This window comes from Chiroxiphia lanceolata, chromosome 1, assembly GCF_009829145.1.
Source record: "Chiroxiphia lanceolata isolate bChiLan1 chromosome 1, bChiLan1.pri, whole genome shotgun sequence".
Lineage (NCBI taxonomy): Eukaryota > Metazoa > Chordata > Aves > Passeriformes > Pipridae > Chiroxiphia > Chiroxiphia lanceolata.
In genome coordinates, this window is record NC_045637.1 from 114,903,385 (window position 1) to 114,928,929 (window position 25,545).

The following is a 25,545-nucleotide window of genomic DNA, read 5'->3' on the forward strand; positions in this document are numbered from 1 at the left end:
TCCCTCACTGGAGATATCAAGAACTATCTGGACACAATCCTGTCTGATGTGTTCTAGGAAGACCCTACTTGAGCAGAAAAATTGGACCAGATGACCCACTGTGGTCCCTTCCAACCTGACCCATTCTGTGATTCTGTGAAGTCCATGTACCCCACATTCAGAAGGAATAAAGTTAAGGGAAACACAGTTATTAAGGCATAGACTGAGTGAATACATCAGTTTTTGTTAGAGTTGTTTTGGTCTCATTTTAGTATCTAAAAATTTATACACTCTGGTTTGAACCATTTTATTTTCTTTATAACTGTTAGTAATGTTTTTGTGAAAACAGGACCCAAGAAAATATCTTAAACTTGACTGAGAGCACATCACAAGTTTATGCTATCTTAATTTTAACTTCAGGGAAACTTTGTATTTATTTCAATATTAGCAAATAAAAATGTAAAAAAATAAATATATTGATTTAATACATTAAAATGTATTAGCCATGTTTTTATTTAATACATTTAATGGCTATCCAACATTTAGCAGTCCCAAATGGTTTAAAGTAATTCTAGATACAAAGGGTAAGATTTGGAGAATTTTGAATATAGGTTAGCCTATTAGACAAGATTTTGAACAGATTTTAACAAATTACTTTTGGACTAAGAAGATTATGTATTAATATATTTATGCCTTATGTTTCAGCTTTGGTCTTAAATCTGTTACAATGCTACAGAGAAGAAAAGTATTTTAAGATGGATAGAGATGGGAGAGTAGGAGAGAAAATGAAAAGTTTATAAACTGCTCTCCTATTCCTACACTGTAAAAAAAATGCACACTTCCTATTAAAACCCTGTGGCACCTTGATGCGACTATGACTTGAGTAGCATCTGGTGATGTCAGATGGAGTTTCTTGAAGACTCATATATTTTAGCTTCTAAAACACCAACAAATAACCCAAACCAAGATTTTTTCTGTATCACCGTACCAGGCTTAAACAATCTGTACAGGGAAGCAGATTTTTCAAGGGATTTTGTATGTATGACACCAGAGAAATGATGTGGCATCTGAATCACTAACATATATCTGATGAAAAGGTTCCTTTATTTGCTGTGTGCATTGTTTAAAGGGAAACACACAAAGAATTTGACAATTTTAATCTTCTTTTTATCCGAGAAACTGTACACCTATTCCTTATACTTAGAAAGAGATTTCCTGTCAGCATTCATGAATTTCTCTCTTGACCCTGAGCAGCATGAGAAGCAGCCCGAGACATATAGCAAAGGCAAATGTTTAAAGTTTGTATCAATATACACGTGGGACGAAGGTAATTTACTCAGTGAAGGAAGAACCCCCTGCTACATTTAATCATGCTCAAGTACATGGGAAAGTGCCCTTACAGATGTTGTTTCTCTCTGCCTTTTTAACCCAACTATTGAGAAGCCCTTTTCTTCTCATGAAACACCTTAAACCCAAAGCCTAATTAAGCTAGTAAAACACCATTAAACCCGGTGGGCAGACTTATCTCCAGCCACTACAGTTTGCAATCAGTTTTTGGGTGAGGGTAGAGGAAATCAATGTTATGTTGACCCCTTAATGAGAATATAAACACTTCAATATTAAAAGATTATTTTCTTTAAATCCCCACAGGTAGGCAAAAGATTCTCTCACCTGTGAAAGAACAAAACAGAGGAAAGAAAATAGCAAGAAGAAAAAAAACAATCTCTTTGCCTCATGTGAAAAAGGTTTTTCCTTTATCCTATGATCTCAGAAAAGCCAGATGGGGACAGGACAGAACAAAATAGTATATATATGTGATCAAAGCAACATGGTCAGGGCAAAACTCAGAGCCATTTTGCCTCCTTTTAGAAACACCAGAACCAGGCTTGTTTCAGTGTGTTGATACAATAGATAATAAAAACATAAAGACAAAGAACTCAATGTTGGCATCAAACACGCCTTCCATCTACTTTTGATCATCAATGGATACAAACAGGAATGTCTTGGTTGAGCCAGTGGGACTTCATGACCTCTGATCACTGAGAATTTGGTTGATAATATTCTCTACACAGAAAGACCAAGCATATACCTTGGGGTTTTATAGAGGGAAAAGCAAAAGTGAAGTATCTGTGGGAGACATTTTGCACAGCAATACAGATCATCAGTTCTTCAAACTGGAATCTGCATTACAAATGTCAAATGTCCAGTATGTCAGCAAGGAGCCTCATGCTCAGCTGCAGATCTGCTGATACCACTACCATCACTGAACATCAGTGTAGGTAAGCACTTCATGGAATGATTCTTCCCTTCTTCACAAAACTTAAGAATTGTGCAAAGAAAGAAAAAGGCTTCTCCTTAAAGGTATGTAATTTTCATAGGATGACTCTCAACTTTCTGCTCCAGTTCTCTGAGCCAGCAACTCATCCCTTTGTGATCATTAGCCTTATTTACATCTGCTTTTCAATTACATTTTATTCATTGTAGTTTAAAACAGAATGAAGTGTTTTCATTTTGGATGTAGAAAGGTTAGATGTTCTTATTCCTCTAGACATAGGACTTCTAAAACTGTATAGGGTCAGTTTAAAAAGCCTTCCTTGAGTGGGAGTGACATCTCTACTGGGTCTTGAGTTTACTCGAGGTTTTTTGGCAGGTGAGGGGCAGAGTATTGGGTTTTTCAAGACAAGCTTTAATATGGCGAAAAAAAATTCCTTAAGAATTCTATGGACAACAATCTCAGTTCATTTTTGCTGAAAGAGATTATATTTAGGTATTTTCTCCTCCTTTATATTTGACATCTTGTTTATAAACAGTTTAGCTGTTTCCCCAAAAACATAATTTGATTGGCACTTTTCTTTCTGTGTGGGTTTATCCTTCCTTTTTCAGAGGAAAAAGTCTCCCCTTCCCTTTTTTGGTCTAAAAGAATGAAAAGTATTTTCAATCATGCCAGTTACTCTACCCACGGAGACCCCTATCAACACGAAGATTCCTAGTGATGTTAACAAGACTAGAAAAAGGTGTTTGTTCACATAGAACATCTTAGAATAAAATATCTAAATCAGATGTAGTCATTCAAATAATTTATTTTTAGTCAGTTAACAAGATTTCAATGCTGGTTGCCCTTTAAAAAGCAGTTATTCATGAAACCAGGCAACTTAGCCATCGCAAAAGTGCTAATGTGCTTGGCTTTCTTTTATTAATGTTATGTGAATTTTTTTTCTGCTTCACTAACATTTCAAGAGAAACAAAATGATTGTCATGTGGTACACTCAGTCCTGGAACAGCAGCACAGCTGTTTATTCCCAGATTCTGAGCATTTTTTTAGATCTACACAGCAGTCTGCATTTACTCTGAAGGGACTTATACATCTTACCATAAGCAGATATAATTTCCATAGTCAGTTTGCCTACTGTACGATACTTGGCTGTAAGAACAACAATTTGAATGTTTTGTCCTCTTCGTATCGCAAAAAAAAAAAAAAAAAAAAAAAAAAAAAAAAAGAGCCATGACAGACAATCACAAAATTACTCCATTTTGAGTTTCGGAAAAGTCAAAATGACCAAGCCGCTGCTTCAGACACCCTCTACTGGAAAGCATCAAGTTTATCTCTCTGCTCCTGAAATAACTGATCATGTGGGTGGGAGTGGGGAAGCATGAATGTTTAACTGCCTGAAAAGAACAGTATCTATTCTATAAGTCATTGCACTTAGTGGGAGGAAAAGATTTGATAATTAAATTATTTATTTCAACAAAGGTGAGAAATGTGCATCTGACTTCTTTGATTATGAAACAGCAAAAAGGACTCTATTCAAAATTCTGTGACAATATCCCTTTAGCATCAGACCAGGCCTCATAGTTTTCCCTGGAAAGATGCAAGTGTCATAAACTTAGCAGCACGTAAAAATAGGGACTGAAATGAAAAGACTTAACCATGATACACACAAGCAGTAACCTGCCATTTTCAGGTGAGAAAAAAGGTCTTGAAACTTGAAACAAATATCTTTAAATTAAATCTCTTCATTTTGTGTAATTTTCAAGCAACAAGTATGATGGGACAAAGCTGCTCTGCAGTTCTAAGTGACCACAGCTAGAAACTCTGTTTCTTTACCCATTGCAGAATTTTCTTCTGTAAACAGATCTCTTCCATCATTAACTTATTAAATATCTATTGATTATACTCACTCTGGGCTGAAACCTCTAAGTAGCCTTAGTATCTTAACTCAGTGGTGAGCAGGGTTGCACTTTAAGGACAGGGTGAGAATTTTCACTCTTCAGAAACCCGTTCTGAGCTACACTTTTGGAATCTTGGTCCCTATTTTCATCATGATAAAAGAAAAAAAATATTAAATTATCTAAGTAATGATGGATCTACTAACACTGCTTGAAAATCTACATCACAAGGAACTAGTTGAAGGTTCACACATCCTTTTTCTCACATAGCAGTGCCAAAGGGTTTTTTGTCATTAAAAGACTAAAAATACAATTCTATCAAGCTTCAATCTATAATTAATTCTTTTACTTTCCTTCTCCCAAACAAAATATTAAGACAAACAGCCTGACTTGGTATCAAGCATTGTTCATTGTATGCTATCCTTGACAATGCTACAGCTTTCATAGTTCTGTTTGACTTGCATAATGTACTGTATGTGGAGCAGTGAATTACATTCCTTTCTAAGAGACCATGCTGAATTACTATATCTTTCCCGGGACTCAGAGGTGAATAATTGCACCTGTCCTCCTTAAACAGACAAAAGACATTAAGTAGCAGCCAAATGGAAAGAAAGATTTAAAAAGAAAATCACTTTATAATTTGGCAGGAAAACAACTCAATCTAACCTTTCACCCAGCTGTATACAATATAAGGATTTCTACTAATGCAGCTTCTGAAGATAGGGAAGTCTTCAAAGAGGTACTAGCCTGATAACAAAGCAAAAACTGAGGTGCTTTCTAGAAGTTTAAAAGTTCCTACTCTTCAAATAAATCATTGACAACACACCAAAAAAAAATCAGCTACACATCTAAGTGTTTGTGGGAAAATGTCCTCACATGATACAAAGAAATAAAGTAAGATGGGGGAACAAATAAAACTGCATGGCTTTTCCAAGACAACACAGAGATGCAGTAGTAAAACCTAGTATAGAGAAGAAATGAATATGCTGGAATAGATCGCAGCCGAGAACTTTCTGGCAACCTTCACACTGTGTCACAGACTCATAGTGTCATTTTGATTGGGAAAGACCTTTAAGACCGAGTCCAGCCGTAGAGCGTTTGCGACCGTGCTGAACTTAAAGGCTGAGTTTTGCTCTCACTGACTGCAAGCACTTGGCAGAGAGATCAGCAGCGGCTCTGGTTTCAGCAGAGCAAGCTGTGCTGGCACACATCCAAGGACAGGTCACCGGGGCAGAAGGACAGAGCCTCAACACAGAATTTGCCTTTGGTGCCAGGAAATTCCTAGCACCTGACCATGCCAGAGGGCTAATGCTTAAAAATTTGAAAAAAAAAAAAAAAGCGTGAAAGGTAAAAATACTGTAGAGAATCACTGTAAAGACCTTTGCAATATTTCCAGGTCCTTTCAATCCTTTCAGTTTTTTTCCTCTTGCATGGAAATTGACTGTATATCCAAGGGAGATAGGTATTTGTACATGAATAGATCAAATGGAAAAATATTACGCTCCTTGTGAAACCCAAACTCAGTCTATTTGGCAAAATTCAGGCAGTCCATCTTACAGTTAAAAAGGGGAATGCCACGGAAAACTATATTAAAATATTGACAGTCCCTAAATAAAATAGAAACAAAGGAAACGAAGGAGTGATGCCTTGGGGGGAGATGCCCTTGCAGGAAGCAAGTCTCTTTTCCCAAAAGCACAAATATCTGTACTTAACATCCTTAATGAGAACCTGATACAGCTTAAAAGAGAGACACTGCTTGAAAACAAAGAAAATAACTAACCATACCTGCTTTCAGCTACACGTTTTGGTCTGCAGTAAAACCCCTCCAACACCTTATAGTTACAGGTTTTAGAACAAAAGTAAACACTGCTTAGTTATACACTTGGAAAAAATACAGAAAACCTGCCTGGTTTGACAGATAAGGCACCAACTTGAAATTAATGAAAACCAAAGCTTACTGCCACACATTTCCTCCAACAGCTGCATGACCTTCGGTAGGATCACTTCTTTTAGTGCCTTTGCTTCCCTTCTTACTTTCTGTCCCATCTAGCTACATGCTTTAGGATAGGGACCTCCTTTTACAGTATTTTGGTACAAATATGAGGTCAACAGAGTCTTTATCAAGGAAAAACTCAACACTGTGGTGAGTTGTTCCCTGATTATCAGAAATAAATGAAGTCTGTTATTTTGAGGATCTCTGTTTTCCCTCTCAAAAACTCCAGCTTCCTCCTTCATGTGTCATGTAGAAACATCTTTCACACAATGCTTTCAATGTCCCCAACATAACGTTCTAACACAGTAACCTTTATCTTGAAACTGTCCAAAAGTAGAGGACTTAATGAACGATTTGCCCAACACAGACACACAGATCATACTGTTTCTCAAGGTGCTTCTTTCAAAGGAAACCCAGTTATTAAAAGCAACAGAAACATTTCAACAAAGGTGACAAAAATCAAAATTTAGATTACTTGGGAAATAAAACATGGTCATGCAAATGAACTCTAGGATTTTGATCTTTTTTAGATATATGCTCTCAACAAAGTGCTTAAATCACTGGTGGAACATATGCCAGAAATCAGCAAGGGACAAGTGATCTTTGGTCAGCATTTGGGTTTACAGTAAAGCAACTTTTGAAATTTGTCAAGGGTAAAAAAACCTGAAATGTCATCAAAAGAAATTTCAATTTTGACAAATCAGTATTTCCCACAGATATGTGTTTCTTCCACCTCTCTTTGTAAACAGAAGTTGCTGTTGACGGTGCTGTTGAATAGCATCCCTGGTGTAAATAAAACCTTGAGGCAAGGAGGTAGGTCTAAGTGCAGAAGGAAAATTTCGTGCCCTATGCCTTCACTGAATTGGGTGGGTTTATATTATAAAAATAACACCAATTAAAATTAAGAGAGAAGGGAAAGAGTCCATCAGCAAAATTATTTGAAGCAATATTTGTTCAGACTAGTCTAAAAGTCTTCACTCTGGGAGGCTGCAATACAACAAGGAAGTTGCCAGAGAGTGTTAATTATTTAAAATGAAAGCAACACAGTTGCTGGCCTTCTGAAATAATCAATCTTTCAGAAAGTGTCATGTGTCTCCAAAACATGTGACAGGTTGGCAGTTTGTAGCATCTACTGTCAAGCCCTAAGACCAGGATTTTCTCTGGAGCCTGGAGGAATTCATCACCTTTACTAACAAATCCTAAAGACAACCTGTCTGGCTTACTGAAAATGAGATGGAGAAGTTAAATTAGAACCATGGACCTATTTGCTAAATTAAGTTAGAAAACCAAAACAAAAATAAACAGTGGAAGCATGTATATACATATATATATATAGACATACACTTTTATGAATACAGTCATAAATACCTATAGAGATATGTGTAGGTAGATATGTGTAGCTGTAAATTATAGACATTTACTAAAATCTGTATTTACTGCCTCCTACAAGCCTATTTTACAGTCTAAATTTAGGGAATTTTCTTCTTTTCTTTAAAACAAAAAGAAGAAGAAAAAAAAGGCAGCATCTGGTTTGTCTTTTTAAAGCATATTAAAAAATACCTTCTTTCTGTGTATCTTCCACTTCATTATGCAAGAACAAAAATGTAGAATCAGCAAGAAATATCTTATAAAGTCTGTTTATAAACAAAAAATTCTCATCTCCAAAATGGTTGATCTTGTTAGCACTTGGAGGTGGTGAGTACTTATTTTACCAATGCTGTGGATATATATGTAGAAGTATTTTTTGTCATTTCAAAGATTTCAATTATATTTTCCACAAAGAAATCTTTCTTCTTGAAAATAAGGACACAAGTTATATATAGAAATTTTTTTTCCAATCTTGCTAATATTAATAGTTCAGAAAACAATGTCTTGTGATTTTTATAGAAAATTTGATTTTTTTCTGTTAAATTACATAGTAGAAACAAATCTATAAAAGACATCAACAAATATCATTACACAGAATTCTTAACTTAATCTGTTGAAAAACTGTAAGAACACATAATATGTGTGGTGTGTAAATGAGTAGTGGATACAGAAAAAAAATAAAAAACAACATTCACGCATAAAAATCAGAATTCTGAAACCAAAGATCTCCAAACTCAAATTTAGGTGGAACTTTCCATTTCCCCAGACTTTTTCAAAAATATTTGTTGCAAGTCAGTTGAAGCATTTTGTGTTATCAGTGCTCTCCCCTCTGAGGGGCACTGCCCTTTCAGAGAGGGGCATTCAACTTCAAACTGCAATTGCCATCCACCAAAAGTCCTGAAGAAAGGAAAAACTCACTTGGTCTACCTGAACCACCCATGGGCAGAGGCCTTTCACACACTCCACATTAGCCCTCTCTGATCTGCCATGCAGCATTCTCAGTGCTGTACCTTTGCAGAAGCCAAGCAGAGCCATAGACAGCATTTAACACAATTATTACAGCATCATGTGTATATTTTTGAATAAAACTACTCTTCAAGATAAAACACGATAAACTACTTTCGCTATTACTGGTGACTCCTATATTACTGGTGACTTTTCCCTACAACCCTTTACAAAAGTTCAATTTCAAAGCTTAATACACAAAACAAATATGCTGAATACCTCAAAGGCTGAATGTAAAACATATTGGTGGATTTTGTGATTTTTTTTTTTTTTTAAGACCTGGCCAAGTTTTAATGGGCTGTCACACACGAATGATTATGAAAGTGCTACAATGAACTGAGCTGATAAGCTGATCTGATTGGAATTAACTGCATGTGATTGCTGCTTTGAAAAGCTGGCCTAAAGAGGCAGCATTGAAAGCAATCTCACAAGTCACTGGTACCGCTTGCCTCAGCTATAAGTAAGCACAGATGGTGAGAAAAGTTAATTAAGAGACATATTTGTTTGAGGGTTTGAAATTTCCACCCTCTCTTCTCAAAAGAAGCCAAGCCACAGTGAAAATGTGTTCTACGTTTGCGGCCTAATAAGTTCATGTTTTTGAGGCTCTGTTCCTGTAGATGGAGGTAATAGATAAACAGAATAATTTATGTCAGCAGTTAGCATATGGATTTGCAGTTGATCACTAAGTTCCCCATTTCACCTGATAGCTACAACATCTTGTCAATTAAAACTATTCCTTTCTCCACAATTCTTCATTTACTTTCCTCCTAACTGGCACAGCTTTTCTCTTATACCACAACTGATACCTAGCAATGGAGATGTCATACTTTTCATTCTCACTTTAATGACTGCCTCTTCATTTGCTCTCTCATTTCTTGCAGTAATTCATAAGGAATATATCAGCAATTATGAAAAATAGCTTCTTGTGATAAATCTCTCTTTTACTTCTGATTGGGAACTTTCTTTCCCACTTCTTTCCAGCTCACACTTCAGCTTTCCACCGATTATTAATGGGCTGTTGAAGCTGGGGCTATCACAATCTTTAGAAGATCAAAATACATCCCTTACACTTTATATACTATGACATAAAAGATGACATAAAAGGCCCTTGAAGGTAAGAAAGGGTTAACACTAGGGACAGAGAAAACCAAGATTTCAGAACTTCAAGTGAAATTGAGAGGTTCTTAGAGAGACACTTGCAATTTATGCCTACTGTACTATTTATTTCCTTTCCCATCATTGCTGATTATGAGGATGTGCATGTGTAAAAGGAAGTTTCTTCATCTTTAATCAGACCAGCTCTTCTCCATGAATCCACAATCCACTGTTCGTGACATTACAAAATGAATCAGGCAGGAGGCTCAAGCCAGATCAGAAAGTGACAGCTTCTGTTTAAACAGATATCTTGGAAATTAGTGATGACAGTATTATACTGCATAAGTAATTCACTTGTAGCACTGTCTCTTTCTCTAAGAAGAGATGCAAAAGAAATACTCACCGGAAAGATCTTAGTATTAAAAAAATGATAAATTGGAGTGCTGATCTGTTCTACTTTATTTCTAGAGAAATAAAGGCATGTTTTGAATTGAACACTGCCTGGATTTAAGGGAAGATGCTTCTTAAAACATTATCTTTGCATTATAATGTATGATCACATCATTTATGGCCTATCTTATGAATTTGGCATGTATCAGTATATTGCTTCTGTCAGTCTTATTTTGGTGTATAGAACTGACTTTGAATAGGATATTACACTTACGAGAATGTGTTCTCTAACTGGGTTTACGTTTCAGAAACAGGATCACATTAGAAGACTTGAGATTGACACCCAACACCAGCCGTGCATTGAGAACCTTCCTACATCATTCTGCAAAGATTTTAGCCAAAAGCTTGACCTGTTATATATATAAATATATATACACTATGGGCTAATAACTTAACCATTAGATATGTACATATGTGTACATACAAATTCATAATTGTATCTCACATCTCCAGGTGGTCCCTAAACATTGTATCATCTAATCACATAAAAATGGCAGGTTTTCTAATTTTACAAATTTATACAAAATAAGTTGTTAAAACAGTACAGATGTTAATCCAATCTGTGTGGAAATAACGAGAACAGTCAGTTTACATAAAGCATTACAGCTGTGCAATACTGCAGTCCAGCAGTTCTGTCATCAACAATGAGGCTTACCTACCTGCCACTGGAAATTTTTCCGATGGACTCTGCATAGTCATGCTGACAGTGAGTAAGACCTTCCATTAGTGTTGTCCACAGTAACAGCCTTGCTCCCTTTCTGCTTTTCTGTCCAAGGATAGTCAGTGGAAACGTGTAAAAGGAGCTATAGCTCCTTCTACTGGGTCTTAAGATTCCTAAGATTAAAGATCTGAAATCCCACTAGGGCTCAGAGAAGTGAGTGGAAGGATGCCAGTTATATCTTATAGAGCTCTCCATCACATTTTTTTTTTTTAATTCTGCTTTGCACATTCCAACTAACAGCATAATTTCAGAAGCAATCACATATTTAAGGAAGTTAGTAGAAAAAAGTCTGGAGACAGACCATAGGAATGGGGAATGCTAAGGAAACTGATTTTCTGATCCATATATGACACCTCAGTCATGTAACAGCTTGTAAACATTATGTGTAGAGCTCCAAATAATAACTTTACAGATTTAACCAATCACGCTTTGAAGGCTGTCACTGATCTACTAGAGCATGACTGAATCCTGTTAGAGTGCAGAACGGATTCTAGCTGGAAGTCTTACATATGCTGAGTTGCTGTACTGGGTCTGGCTGAGCTGGAGTTCATTTCCCCACAGTAGCCCTCACAGTGCTGTGCTTTGCATTGGCAGCTGGAAGGGTGTTGATAACACACCTGTGTTTTGGCTACTGCTGAGCACAGCCTCAGCACTGTAACATTCCTTCCTCAATCGAGGGCAAGATCCTGGGAGGGGACACAAGTAGGCCAGCTGACCCAAACTGACCAAAGGGATATTCCGTACTGTGTGACGTCAGCCCAGATATAAAAGCTGAGGCAAGGAGCTGGAAGGCAGGCATTGCTTGACTCCAATGGCTGCCTGCTGAGGAACTGTTACATGAGCTGAAGCCCTGCTTCTTGGGGGTGGCTGACCATGGCTGCTCATGGGAAGTAGAGAATAAACCGTGCTGTCTTTCACTTCACTTTTGTGCGCATGTGCTTGTGCTTTACTTTTTGCTTTAAATAAACTGCCTTATCCCAATCTATGAGTTGTTTTTTCCACCTTAGTCTCTCCCCTGTCCCGCTGGGAAGGGGAGTGATAGAGCGGCTGGGTGGGCACCTGGCATCCAGCCAAGGTCAACTCACCAGAGTTGCATATCTAGATAAGGATTTCAAAGACATCATGCATGCTACAGAGATGTATGCATGAGAAGAAATTAATGCATGCAACAAAATTCATCATCCCATGGGCATGCAACAAAGGTTTCAAGTCCTGCAGGGTAGCACAGTCTGTGACAGTACTGTGTGCTTTGTCAAAGGTTAACACATTGCCAAATTCCTTCATTAATAAGGACTGACTTCTACAGAGGTGAGCGTGGCAGGTATCTGTGACTGCTACACGAATATTCAAGGAAGACATAAGTGACACCCTTATGATTTCAGCTGAAATAGTCTAAAGCTGATGAGATCTATGTTTTGTTTGCCCACTTTATACATGTAGTACTTTAAAATGAAAGCACAGGCTAAGTAATCATTTGTTAGAGTTAATTCAATGGACAAGATTTCTGAAAACCTGTAAAATTCTATCGTCCTTCCAGTAAAATGTGGAGAAAGGTAAATTAAGTGAGTCTTAGAGACTTTGGAAAAAGCATGGGTAGGAAGCCTGCATAGATGTGAAAGTTCTCTTGCCCAACAGGGATAATCAGAATTACTTTGTCTATTTTTTATCTTCCTGTGTGAAGAAAGTTCAAGAGAAAAGCATGTTAGATGACTCGGTATCTTCTTATGTTCTGAGCACTACATGCTGTATTTTTCTGGCTGAAAGCCTCTGAATGTTAATACCAGGGGAATTTCTAGCCTCTACTATCAAAAATCATTTACTTTGTAAGGGCCATCTACCACATTATCACTCACATTAGTTTACACAGATCCTACAGGGTATCCTGTCTACCAGTATAGCTAGAAGTTAGCACCTTCTTGTTTGTTCAAAAACTCATTTCACTGTTGAATGGGATGATACGAAGCCTTTTTCTCCCTTAGATAACTCCAAGAGCTGAAAAATTACTCTGTTTAAACAAGCTTCCTGTTCTTTCCTTTCCTAGGGTGGAAAGACTGCTTTTAATCAATGACTGCAGCACTATGGAAGAGAGATGCCAAGTGTGCTCTCTGATAAAACAAAATAAAACCCCCACCTTTGACTCCGATGTATTTCTCAGGACCAGCCAGAGTCATAAGGGTCTCTTAGCACTGCTCTTTTTAAGATATTTTTTCCTTCATTTAGATGAAAAAAAAAAAAGAATTAGAGGTGTTTTGGATTTTTTTAGCTACATTTTGCCCAATTAAAATGAATCTTTTTTGTCTCCTTCAGCTTTTCTCCAAACAGTAGAGAAATCCAAAGCTTTTCTCTTGGCGCTGTCTTTGGGGACTAATATCTTTAAGTACTTCAAGGCCAGATCCAACTCCCTGACATTTGTCTGCCTTGAACTTGCAAAGCGCTCGTAAGTTTGTTAGCCTCCAAAGTGTCAAGGAACTGCAATGATCTTTAGCTATATTCTATGTGGGAGGTTTTGCAGAAACAGCTTCATACAGCACTACAACCTACAGCTTGTTCTAGTGAACTTTCATCAGATGAGGGCAAATAAAATCCCCTGAAGCAAAGTAGATATCCAATTGAGCATGTAATATCGGGAAGATTCACGAATAAAGGAGCTCTGTCTGTATCCAACTTTTATTGTTGTCGTTTGCCATAGGAAGGTTGGTTTGAGCCCAGATTAAACAAATCTAACTTAGAAACAGGAACCAGAATAATTATAACTTTATCATATACAATGAAACAGATATTCAAGCAAATATTAAGGCATTGTTTTTCTTGGAAACTTGAACTTCATCTGATGTTGCAGGAGGGAGGAGCTGAGTTTGCTGAAGTGCCTTCCCCAGGCCCTGCTTAGGGCCTCACCCTCAGAGATTATAAAAGCAGAGAAGGTATGGAAAAAGTATGTGATCACAGTGCTCGGCATCGCAATGGCAGCTAAGCTGTTACAGGTTTTTACCAGCAGCCTAGGGAGTCAGTCCAATCTCTGCTGAGTAGCACTGCAACAGATCTTCTCAGATAAGCAGGAGCCAAGAAATGGGCCAAGTTTTGTAAACAGCTGAGCCCAGGGACACTGAGGGCTGGATTAATTGCAGGTTTATGCAAATCTGCACATTCTGGATTAATTGCAGGTTTATGCAAATCTGCACATTCTGAAATCTCTACTTTCCAGCAATCAACTTCCAGACTGAAGTATCATTTCCAATGACTACATATTAAGGTACTCAATGAAAAAAAATATTGTATAGGTTGCATACATACCATATACAAATATTGTACTACAATTCTAGTTCAGCTACCATCAACTTCAGTGTAAATAAAGGAAAGAGGAACTGTGGAAGCAGCTCGAAAAGGACAGACATTTCAATTTTACGCTCTCTTCCAGGACAGTTAGCATTGCTCTTGTATGCTCTTTTGCTTAGCAGAGTCAAAGCTAGACTCACAAATTAGGTAGCATTTATTCTAAATTATCAAAGTAAAGGAACAGCTAATGATTTGAATAGCTACAGTTGAAGTTAAATTAAGCTGTACAGGGACTCATTCTAAACAAGGAAAATATCTGTGCCCTTCCAATGCCAAATACCTTTTATTTCTTCACAACAGTTTTTATCATTTTCAATGACACCATAATGCATTTTAGCAAACAGCAGAATCCATAGAGATATTTAATTCATTCTGAGAACTCATCACCTCAGAAAAGAGATAAGATTTTACAGATTTATTCCTCTCCTTTATTTCAATTACCATGTTCATGTTTGAGACAAATCCTAACGCAAACTTCTGGCCAGAAGTCTGTTGCCAGGTAAGATAGCAAATCTATATCAAATCACAAAGATCTTGCAATATGACTGCGGAGTATAATTTCCACTCTGTAGTAAAAGCTTCACTTCCCCATTTTCCTATTGGAATTCACTGATGGCAAAACTTGATTATGTACACATGGCAGGAAGTTAAAATACTATGTCCTTTAAGAAGTTCTATGTTCAAATGTCCAAAGCTAAGTTCAAATCCAAATACTAAAAAAAACCAAATGGTGAAGTTGGAAAAAAGGAAGATTGCTTACACTAATGAGATCTTCCCCCATTAACTCTCTCAGGGTCTTTCAAAATCAGAAACTAAAAGGCTCTGCTGTAAGCAGTCAACTATACCAATATGACAAAACCCACCATCAGCCCGCAGTTGTGACCCTTTCATGGTTGTCAAATTAAAGCATGCAACAACAGTGAGCACCCTCCCCATTCTTTTCAGCCACCAGTTCATGCAAATTACAGAAGACCAGTAGTCTTTGCTTAGCAACAAGATTGCATGTTCACCACTGATCAAATAATTGATAAAGTAGTGAGTATAAACAAATCAAATCACAAGAAGAGATGCTCTCCTCCCCTGACTCATCCACACAATTTAAAATCTCTGAAATAGAAAGAATTATTCATTCATCTAGCAGGCTCACCAGAAACAGAAAAGAGGCCATCTATAATACTGCTTTCCAGACCACATCTCTTACACTGAAACTCAGGCATACAACAATAATTTCATGCAAGAAGAAGAATTGCTAAATATACAAAAATTTATGTATTTTTACTGAGCCATGAAACTTTCCCATTTGCATATGTCTAAGACTCATTCTATTATTTTCTAGAGTTAGGGTTAGTACACATGAGCTGTCCTGACTGCTGTGGGACACAAAGAGCACTGGAGAAGGGTGCTGAACTGCCAGCCCCCGAGCACCTCCACCTCCCAGGGTATCACAGAGCTCATTCAGGTAACTGCAGAAAAAGTTTTAATTACTTACAGCAGGATGTCCAGCACAGTAGGTGTAGCTAGCATGAGACTGGTAGTGCAAGCTTGCTCTCGGAAAGGTGTATGTATTCCAAGCAGGTTGGCTGCTATTCCACTGAGAGCTAAAGCCAGGGCTCATGGTCACTCTTGATTTACTGTTTTGGTACGTTCTCACTGTGGAGCTGGACTATCAAAAAAGAAAGAAATGCAACGTAAAAATAGCTTTTAGGGTAGAATACAATTAATGCAGCTACATATTATGATTGTGCATATATATAATGACACACGATCTGGAACAAATTTTAGTGTTTCCTGTAAGGAACTGGAAAAAGAAAAAATGGATCCCTTCAAAGATATCAGTGAAAGAGCTATGTCACTGTGATGCCCAAAAGGAAGACTGATGACTGTTAAGACTTCATGCTGGGATATAAATCAAATGGATAATCAATAAGTGATAGAAGTAAGGGGATGTTCTGAAAATGCGTAGAAGATACAATACCAAGATTAATGGTAGAAACCTCCATATTTTTTTCTTATATTGACATTTATTGAACTCCTGATCAGCTATGTCCATGTTATGGTAAATGGCAGTTTGGGGCCAATGTTTAGATGTATTTCTTGAAGTCTTGAAATCCCACCTAGTGGCTAGGTAAGGCCAAGCCATCACAAAGCTACATTTCAAATATGTAACCTTCTAAGCAGACTGTGAAATTTCATTATGTGTTTTAATAACTTAAAACACAGAAAAAAAGTCCAAAATCTTAAATTGTTTTTTAAAAATTATTTTAATAACTTCATTTGCAAGCAACCCAGACTACAGATGTGTACTTCACATGCATTTTTTTCTGTCTTTCTCTCATTTTACTTTAACTGGAGCTTTTTGCTTCTAGTCCCTGTTTTATAAAAAATATTCCTAATAAACACCTGCACTGTTACAGGTGTTTTATTAGGGCAGCAAAAAGCATCAATTTTTAAAAAGAGTAGAAGGTGCATAGAAGTGGATGCATTTTTAACAGGTATTTAGGCTGGTCTTTAAAGACATGCAAGTGTACTTTTTCTCCATATTCTGCTCTGCATTTGGGTTTTGCTTGCTATCTTTTTATTGGCAAAGGCGTTCTAAATTTCCTATGCAAATTTACCCCAACTAATTGTAATTATTATAAAACTAAACCTGTTCATTTTTAAACATTAAATTTACAGTGACCTTGTTAACACAGTGAAAGGTTGAGAAATATGAACACAAATAATATTTCTTTGAAATGCTTATAAATGTCCTTGTTCGTAAATTGATGCTATCAATTTCAAAAGCTATACTCAAGAATGACACTTCATTTATTTTTACCCTCCTTTCAAAGACAACTTTTACACACCACATATGTAGCATTAACCAAATATCAATATGGGCCACCACCTAACAAGGTGTTTCACACAGTCCAAGACCATCTTTACCCTGAAGGGCTTACAAGATAAATGAGAAGGTCAGGGAAAGTATGAAAGAGCAGAGTCTGGTGCAGAAGCACAGAAAACAGCTTCATAAACATGATTTTCAGTTTCGTTTCAATGTTTCAGTTCAGTTTCATTGGGAGAGAATTAGAGAAATGGAAGGAAAAGAGGACAGAGAGAAGACATACAAAAAGGTTTCAAAGACATATTCTAGCTATAAAAATATATACCCTGTATAATCTTTCTGATTTTTAATACTATATTTAGATGAGCTGGTTGCAGAAACTACAGGCCATGCTGGCATGGGCTAAATGTGCTCTCTTTACTTCATTTAATTTTCAAAAGTTTAAGTACACAAAGTTTGCCTCAGTTATCAATTGCTGTATAAACTTTAAGTTCAAGAAAAGGCCAAATGACTTCCTGCATGTGTTTATTTCCTGCGCTGCCGTTTAGGAAGCCTGAAAAGAGCAGTTTCCGCTCACCAGCTCTCAATATCTCCACAGATTTGCCTCCTGCCCCCACCCCTAAGAGAAGGATTCCTGCGGTGTGATTTCTAAAGATTTAACTTATGACTAGCTGAACACAAAGCGTATGAATGAACACTAAAACCCACACTAAACTCTCATTAGTCTCTGTGTGTGACAAGTGGTTACTTTGTTCTTACAAAAGGCTTTAGGGAAAAAAATCTGCCCCTACAGTTAAAGGGGCTTATTTGAAATAAATCTTTTTATATGAATTTAAATCATGACAAATCAAAGGAAAGAGGCTACAGCTACAGCTAGGAAAAAAAAAACCAAAACACAACAGAGGAGTATTAATTTTTTCCCTTTCTTTTTTTTTTCCCTTCCCCTTTTCCCCTCTTTCCCTAAGGAGCAGAAACTGCATTTTCTTTCCTTTGACGCATCACTTATCTTTCAGATCACTCCTCAAAGACAAATCTCTCTTTCTGGGCCCTGGTAGACTTTCTTCTACATGAGAGATGAAGGCCAGGTTTTGTTTCGGCCAGATCAAATAGGTTTTTAGCCATAATGTACTCCTCTGTATAAATTTCTCCCCTTTATAAACATCAGGTATTCAAGTGTGGCTGCTTATTAACTCCTCTTGAGAAGTGCATCCCCCATCGAATATTCTGTGAACATTGAGCTGCTCTATCCCAACAATAGCTTTGCTCCTTCCTATTATTACTGATCAGTTTTTATTGTACAGACCAGTGGAAAATATCTGCAGCTGACAGGATGTAAAGATGCATTGTCACCTGTGATAATTGTTAACTGATTATTTTCACTATGGCAGAGAACTCCACTACAGAGAACTAAGGAGAGACACGTTATTGGCACTACACAGACATGCACAATACCTGTTCCTGTATTACAGAACAGGAGCAAAAATGACCCTGTTTTTTAAACAGCCTGTCTTAGTTGCTGAACAGCCTTCTGTCTGTTGTCTGAGTTTGTTTCTTGCTTGTGTGCTACACAAAATGCCTTCCCGAATCTGCCACCGTGCTGGAGGCGTGGTTCAGCCCCAGCACTAATTCCAGGCACAGAGAAGAGCCTCTCTGCCTCCTTTCTAATCCTCCATCCGAGTTCTACCTCATGCAGGGTGCATTAGGAACAGTGAGCCATTCAGACCACCAAGGATGTGCTGGGTGTCCTGCCCGTGCAGGTCACTCAGGGTGCAGAGGCAGGAAGCGAGATGCCACTCCCCCTCAGGGTAGCTGGGAGCCATGAGGGGAAGGTCCCTGAGAGGAGAACCCTCTGCTCTGAACAGCTTTGGTGGGAGGCTACCATGTCTGACCCGCTGAAAGCTGCTCTCTTTCCGCTGGATCACGTCCAGAAAAAAAAACAAACCACAAAGCAAAACAAAACAAAAGTCACTACACGAAGACATTCCCAGGATAATTGGCCTTGAAATCTTGAAGGTATCCAGATTGTCAGCCAGAGAAGAGAGATATCTTCACCACCAGCCACTAAGTCCTGGGACAGCCTGGTCCCCTTGGGTTATTGGGGAGCTAGGATGTGAGATCAGGGACCCCAAAAGTTTACTTTTTGAATTCAAGGTACTCTCTGATCTACAAAACACTGCACATCTCTGCAACCTTCCCAGCAGAGTGCAGAGGCAACTCTACTGTGGGAAAGACACTGGACCAACTGGAAGAGGTGTGAGGGAACAATGGCGTCCCAGGGGTAGTTGCCCAGGTGTTGGCAGTGCAGGGCAGCCTCTGTGAGGTGAGGCCAGGGCTCCACCAGTGCCAAACACAACTGGTTCCAGCTGGCTCCCAGTGACCCACCTCAGGACATGGCTGAGCCCTGAAGCAGGGATGGTGGCACCTCTGGGAAAAAGTATTTCAGAAAGGGCAAAACGCTGCCTAGGAGTGAGGAAAAAAGTGAGAAATATGCCTGTGAGCACCCAAGGGAGAGAAGGAGGAGGCTGAGGAGGATCCCCTTGAGCCTCTGGAAAGCCCATATGGGGTATATGTGGGACAGGGTCTATGAGAAATCCCATGCTGGAGGACGTGGAGATGTCCCGAAGGCCCACACCTACATTAGAGCAGAGGATGAGCATGAGGAGCAGGAGAGAACAGCTGCTATTCCCCATACCCCCTGTGCCAGCAGGGGTGAGAAGGAGGCTCAGGAACAGAGTGACACTGAGCATGGGAAAAAGGCAGGGGGGATAAGGGGAGGGTATTGTCTTAATTTTCCCTTCCTTCTCACTAACCAAACTTATTTTAACTGGCAATAAATTAATTTTCCCACATTGAGTCTGGTTTTGCCTGTGAAGGTAACTGCTAAAAGATCTCCCTGTCTTTATGCTGACCCACAAGCTTTTTCACCTTATTTTCCACCTCTGTTTTGTTGAGGAGCAGGAGTGAAAGAGCCTCTGGGTGGGTGTCTGGCAGCCAGCAAAGGCCAATGGGCAGATCTTGTGGCACACAAGCTTTTACTCGGGATTTAGAAGCGTATCTGTTTCCCCTCAACTATTCCAAACAAATTTCATCAAGAAAAGGTATCATCTCTCCCCATAATCCTGTCTTATTTTTATCTCTTAGTATGTCAATGGCAGCTTCCACTTCTGGAACAACCTGGTCAACATTTATCAGAAGACTTCTGCAGAAAGTTATCAGATCACAAAAAACCCACAAAAACCCAATACAACAACAACAACAAAAAAAACCCCAACAAACAAACAAACCAAAAAGCAAAACCAAAAAACCCACAAACAAATCCACAAAAACTGTTGCCCTCCTTGCTATGTTTTGCCAGAAACAAAAATATTACAAAGCAAGGGGAGAATTTTCTTTTCCTTTAATAAGTCAGTCCAGTACCTTTATACCCTAAAGGTCTGATGCAATCTAAAAGTGAGATCAATAAAATTCAAATGTCTAAGTACATTTTAAAGTATAACCCTTTTTTCCTATGCCTTAATTTCTCTGGTTTATAAGTACGGATAATCTTACTTTAAAACTTCAAGACTAATCTTTTCCTCATGTTTGTAAAAGTTTTGAACATTTTTGGACATAAGCATGAGTGAAGTACAAAGTGTTATTAGTATTATTACTATATCTTGAGCTTACCTGCTTTCAGTTCTTAGTACTTGTAATAGCTGATGTATGAAGTCTAACAGTGGAAAAAATAGAACATAGTATTTATGGAACAATTTTTATCATTCGAGTTCTGTGCAAATTTTAAATGGTGGCAATATTTTTGACTGGTACATTTCCAACTTTTAAAGATGTTTATAATAAGTGTAAGAACTAGCAGCCACTCCTTTCTATTTGTATGCGAATAAAGCACACCCTTTGTCTAGGATGTTAGACAACATTCACAGTTCTGACATAGCCTTAGTCTTCATGTCATCACACCTGTGCCCTCCACTCTTTTGCATTACAGCATCACCAGGCAGTGAACTAACAGTAAAAATACATGTTAATTTCTGAAATTCTATTTCACATCAAATGCAAGATTTACTACCTCTATTAGACACCTTTCTGTCAACTATTCTGAGATGCTATGATTATTATTGGCTTTGGCACTCCAAAAGAAGAGAGAGCCTCAAATATAATCCTCTACGTTACCTCTTGACTAACATTGACTTAAAGAAAAAAAAAAAAGGCATGTGAGATTAAAGAGGTGTAAATAACATCTGAATTCAACCTCCCACTACCTCATCTTTTAAAAGCAATTTCACAGAGCTATGATGTCATTTTCTTAGCCCACACAATTTGAGTTGTTTCCAGTCTCCTGGATTTTGATTATAGAATGATTCTGTCTTCAGCTGCATCTTCTGTGTTTTTTTCCTGAAAGGAATTGTGATTGAATGGGTGTCCACCCTCTTCCCGCTATCTCTTCAAGGGATTTGACATCCCTTATTTTGGATGCTAAAATGATTACAGAAGATGGGAAAATCCAAAGAGAGAAACTGCCATTCTGGAGATAGTGCTTGCAGGAACTCTATATGCCAGTATTTGGATCAGATTATGATGCAAAGCATAGTCCTATGTTCTTAAAAGTTTGGATGCTTTACAAATTACTACCGTTCCCATAGAAATCGAAGGTTTCCTATAACCTGTAAAACTAAGAAATGAAAATAGCTGCCCTGGAACATTATTGCATGAGCTAAAATGCTGCATTTGTTTTCATGCTCAGAGAATATATGAAACTGGCAAACAAAATCTGAAGTTAGTTCATCACAAAATCCACCTGAGAGACCCTAAAGATTGTGTTATTTAGGAATTGAAGAGTGAGGGTGTTTTTTTCTTTTGGGGTTGTTATGAAAACTAAACATGGAAGATATTGCAGATTTTTATTTTTTTTTAACAGCAGGAAAGAAGAATTTTGTGCTGCTACTTTCCCCAACATAATCATTCACTATAGCATGCAAATCTTTTACAGTCTAAAACCAGACTGTATCTGTTTCAGTAAGAACTGAGCTTCTAATATTTGACCACTGCTGATTTCAAGTTTATCAAGTTTGTGTCATAACCTTCACAAAAAAACTTCACAGACATGACCAAATTTGAGAGAAACATTGTTTTTCCAGACATGGGATTGAAACTCAATATGCTTTACCTGGAAAAACAGGATCAGCTGAAAGAAATAGCATTCCACTGAAACCACAGAGAAATGATGAGGTTGTATTTCATATCTCAGCATACTTATAACATTATAGCTTATGCAGTGGATCCAAGAGCACTGAGAGCTAGTCCACATCACACCAAAACTCAGGGTGTGCAGCCCATCTGCCCCCTCTCAGTAGGTGAGAGAGGAATTCTCTCCATGGGATAGCCTTGCTTGGCACACAAGCTCCCTGCCAATGAGGTGAAGAGGACCTAGGCCGTACATCTGGAATACTTAGAACTGGGGCCCAGTAGAAATACTAAGCTGAGAGACTTTTTAAGATAGGACTCAAATAACTCTTAAGGAATGCATTTTAGAAAAAGAGTTTGCCATTCATTGTTATTTTTCTCCAGAGTTATGCCTTGAAAACAAAATATATATGGGTTTCACACTTTTCTGATTAGAATTGCTGTCATTTCCAGTGACTCAACACTGTAATTCATGTTGTACTTTTAACTGTTACTTGAATCCTAAGAGCATTTTTTTCCTAGGCAAAGTATGAAACATTGCTCTTGTAGTCACAAAAGAGTGAGCAGGGGTGCTGAAAAAAATGAAAGCCTTCACAGTTTGAGGAACGTGCCATGAAGAGCCTGGTTTTCTGCCATCTTACTGTCCACATCAGCATCAAGGAGCAAAGAATAAGTAACAAAAGATAGGCCAGTGGTAATCCAGATAAAAGACTTAAAGATTCTTGGCAACCTCTGTGGGACACCTCTGTAATCCAAAATTGCTGTCACCTGATGGCTCTCTAGGCAAGAGACCGCTGAGTTTCAGTCATCTTCTGCTCAGACACACTTCCCTGAAAACAGTACCAACACCAGTATCTCAGCAGGAAAACTCAGTTGAAAGGCCAAGTAAAAGTCTCAAGAAATGCTCCTGTACTTCAAACTGATTTCTCCAGAATAAGAAAGGGAATTTTGCATGTGTGAGATGCTTGTATTGGTTTTGTTACTCATGTTGTACCTAGCAATAGAGCATGGGGATAGTCGTGCTTCTGGACCGCTCATTTGTATGTCTTCCTTCCACAGAGAGTGAAAAGAAACTTTTCAAAGGATATTTTTTTATTTGTTTATCTTTGTTACATTCTTTTTGAAAAGTAAACTGGGATTAAAACGTGTGTTGTTAGATGGGATTCTTTTTGGTCTTGATTAAACCTTTAATTTAGGTCTGAACACAGTGACTATCTTGACCCCAAGCAAGGCCATGTCAAAGTTTCTTGTATTCAGAATATTATTTTGTCCATCTATTGTGATAAATTTAAGTCAGAACAACCTCAGAAGGACATTGAATATGACCTTGTAATGGTAGGTCATTAAGTAATTATTTTCTGAAAATAAAACACACTGGCATCTGTTAAATTTACTCCAACCTTTTTTACAACACCATGGTTACAATTTAAAGTAGTAAAGCATTATGTTAACCCAAGAAGAACATGATCTGAGTGTTCCCAGTAAATTCTGGTAAGATAGCACTGGTTAAGACCCCACCACAGATGACCTCTGCATACTTCTTATTTCTAGAGAAGTCACCCAAATAAAATAAATCACTCAATACTTCTTTGCACACACCGCTCATCTGTACGGAGTGACTGGAGAAATGGATGTTCTCCCATGAGTCACAGAGGCAAAGAACTTGAAGGGGAGAATTTGTTCTAGGTAAGAAAGTCTAATGGTGAACACTATTCTTAAGGAAAGTTGTTGATTACATACAAAGCATATTACGTTAGGTATCGGATCTTAGCAGATCTCTAGAGTAGTACTTTTACGAGGTCTAAGAATCCCTCTCTCACATATGACAGTTGCCAGTCTTGAGGGACTTTTCTGGAAAGTACACAGCAGTATTTGGGACTTGCAGCATTTCCTTGTTAAAACAGAGGACAGAAAGGGATAATGCAAAAATTGAAAAGAAAAAATTATCATTATAAGTGCATTTCCCAGAATCCCTGTTTGCAGGTACTGAGGGCTCTTGTATTAATTTTGTGGTAATTATTTTCAATGCAGACCTATGTATCACTGACTGAAACACCAGTTCAGGAGCTTTACTGATTAATGACTGATTTTAGCATTTACCTGTGTGCTGAAGTGGAACTTTTTACAGACAGCTAACACTTTTTGTGAAACTCATTATTTCTTTATAGTTTGGGGAGAAAAATAATTATTTCATTAACAATTGAATCCTATCCCCTTTTACAGTACCCAAAGGCATGTTTCACTATGTTCTGCAGTATCTTTTTTTTTCTGATGTATCTGTTTACTACATGTATATTGAATTACTCCCTGAACAATAAATCAACCAATGTCTTGGATACAAAATGATTTTCTTCACACTAGATCTGCAATATGCAACTTTTTTTAGACAATCCCAAGAGTAACAGCTGGCTGACGATTTAAGCAAGTCTGCAACATTAACCAGTGAGTGCAACCCAGACTCAGCTACCAGGGAAGAGGGATGCTTATGAACAACTGAAAAATGTCTGTGGCACAGCATCACTGCTACAATTCTAGCAAATGATAAAAAGTCAAATTTCTTTCCTCAGCTGCAGTAGAGAAAGTGTTGATTCCAGCATCCCATGCATATTACCAGCCTTCATGTCCACAAAATGCTTACTTTACTGAATGCAGTGCAGTTATGAAATGCATTTGGCCACTGGGAAGAATTCTATAAATCCTACAAAACTAACCAATGTACCACTCTCCAGCTAACTCCTGTGGATGGGCTTGCATGCTTTTGTAAATATCACTGTGGGATTAGGACATCTATCAAAGCTATGATTTCTTTCCCGCGATGTTATATCTATTGTATACCAGGAGTTCTGCAGGTGCATGATTTATCCATCCTGTCATTAGCTACAATACCCTGCAAACAGTTTTTATTTTCTGCTGGAGAAACAAATACTCCTCCCATAAATTGTTTTACTGCTGACTGGGGAACAGGCTCCTGCTCCCTTGACAATAAAACAGCTTGCTTTCTCTGACCATGGAGTTATAATTTCCAGCACAAAAGTCTGAAGTTCAACATCACTTCTTATGGAATTAAATAATATAGGGAAAATTATAGCTCATTTTTCAGTATCAGACCTGAACTCTTATTATCTCTTAAGTGCCAACACTTTTGATCACTTGAGGGACGCTACAGACAACATAGCCCCTAAAGAATCCAACCAAGAAAACATAGAAAGATGAAGCGTCAGATAAACCGAACAGACAAAAAAATTTTTTAAATTAAAATAAAAACCCAGTATGAATTTTGTAACTGGAATCAGGAGTTTTCAAATCTTTCAGTTGGGCTGAAAATGTTCAATGAATATTTTAAAAAACAAGGAAGTAAACTGAGCAAACTGGATAGCCAGAAAATTCAAAATTAAAAAGCGATTTCTTACTCAGTAAAATCATACTCAGGCC

The 25,545-nt window shown here is 37.8% G+C and overlaps 1 protein-coding gene across 2 annotated transcripts in view; it reads right to left on the reverse strand.

Moving 5' to 3' along the window:
* The window catches only part of RBMS3 (RNA binding motif single stranded interacting protein 3), a 705,062-nt gene that overhangs the window by 473,019 nt on the left and 206,498 nt on the right, over positions 1-25,545 (reverse strand). For both annotated transcript variants that reach the window (XM_032683778.1, XM_032683761.1), the window contains one exon: positions 15,601-15,774. In XM_032683778.1, coding sequence (XP_032539669.1) covers positions 15,601-15,774 — 174 coding nt within the window. The remainder of the gene's footprint in view (positions 1-15,600; positions 15,775-25,545) is intronic.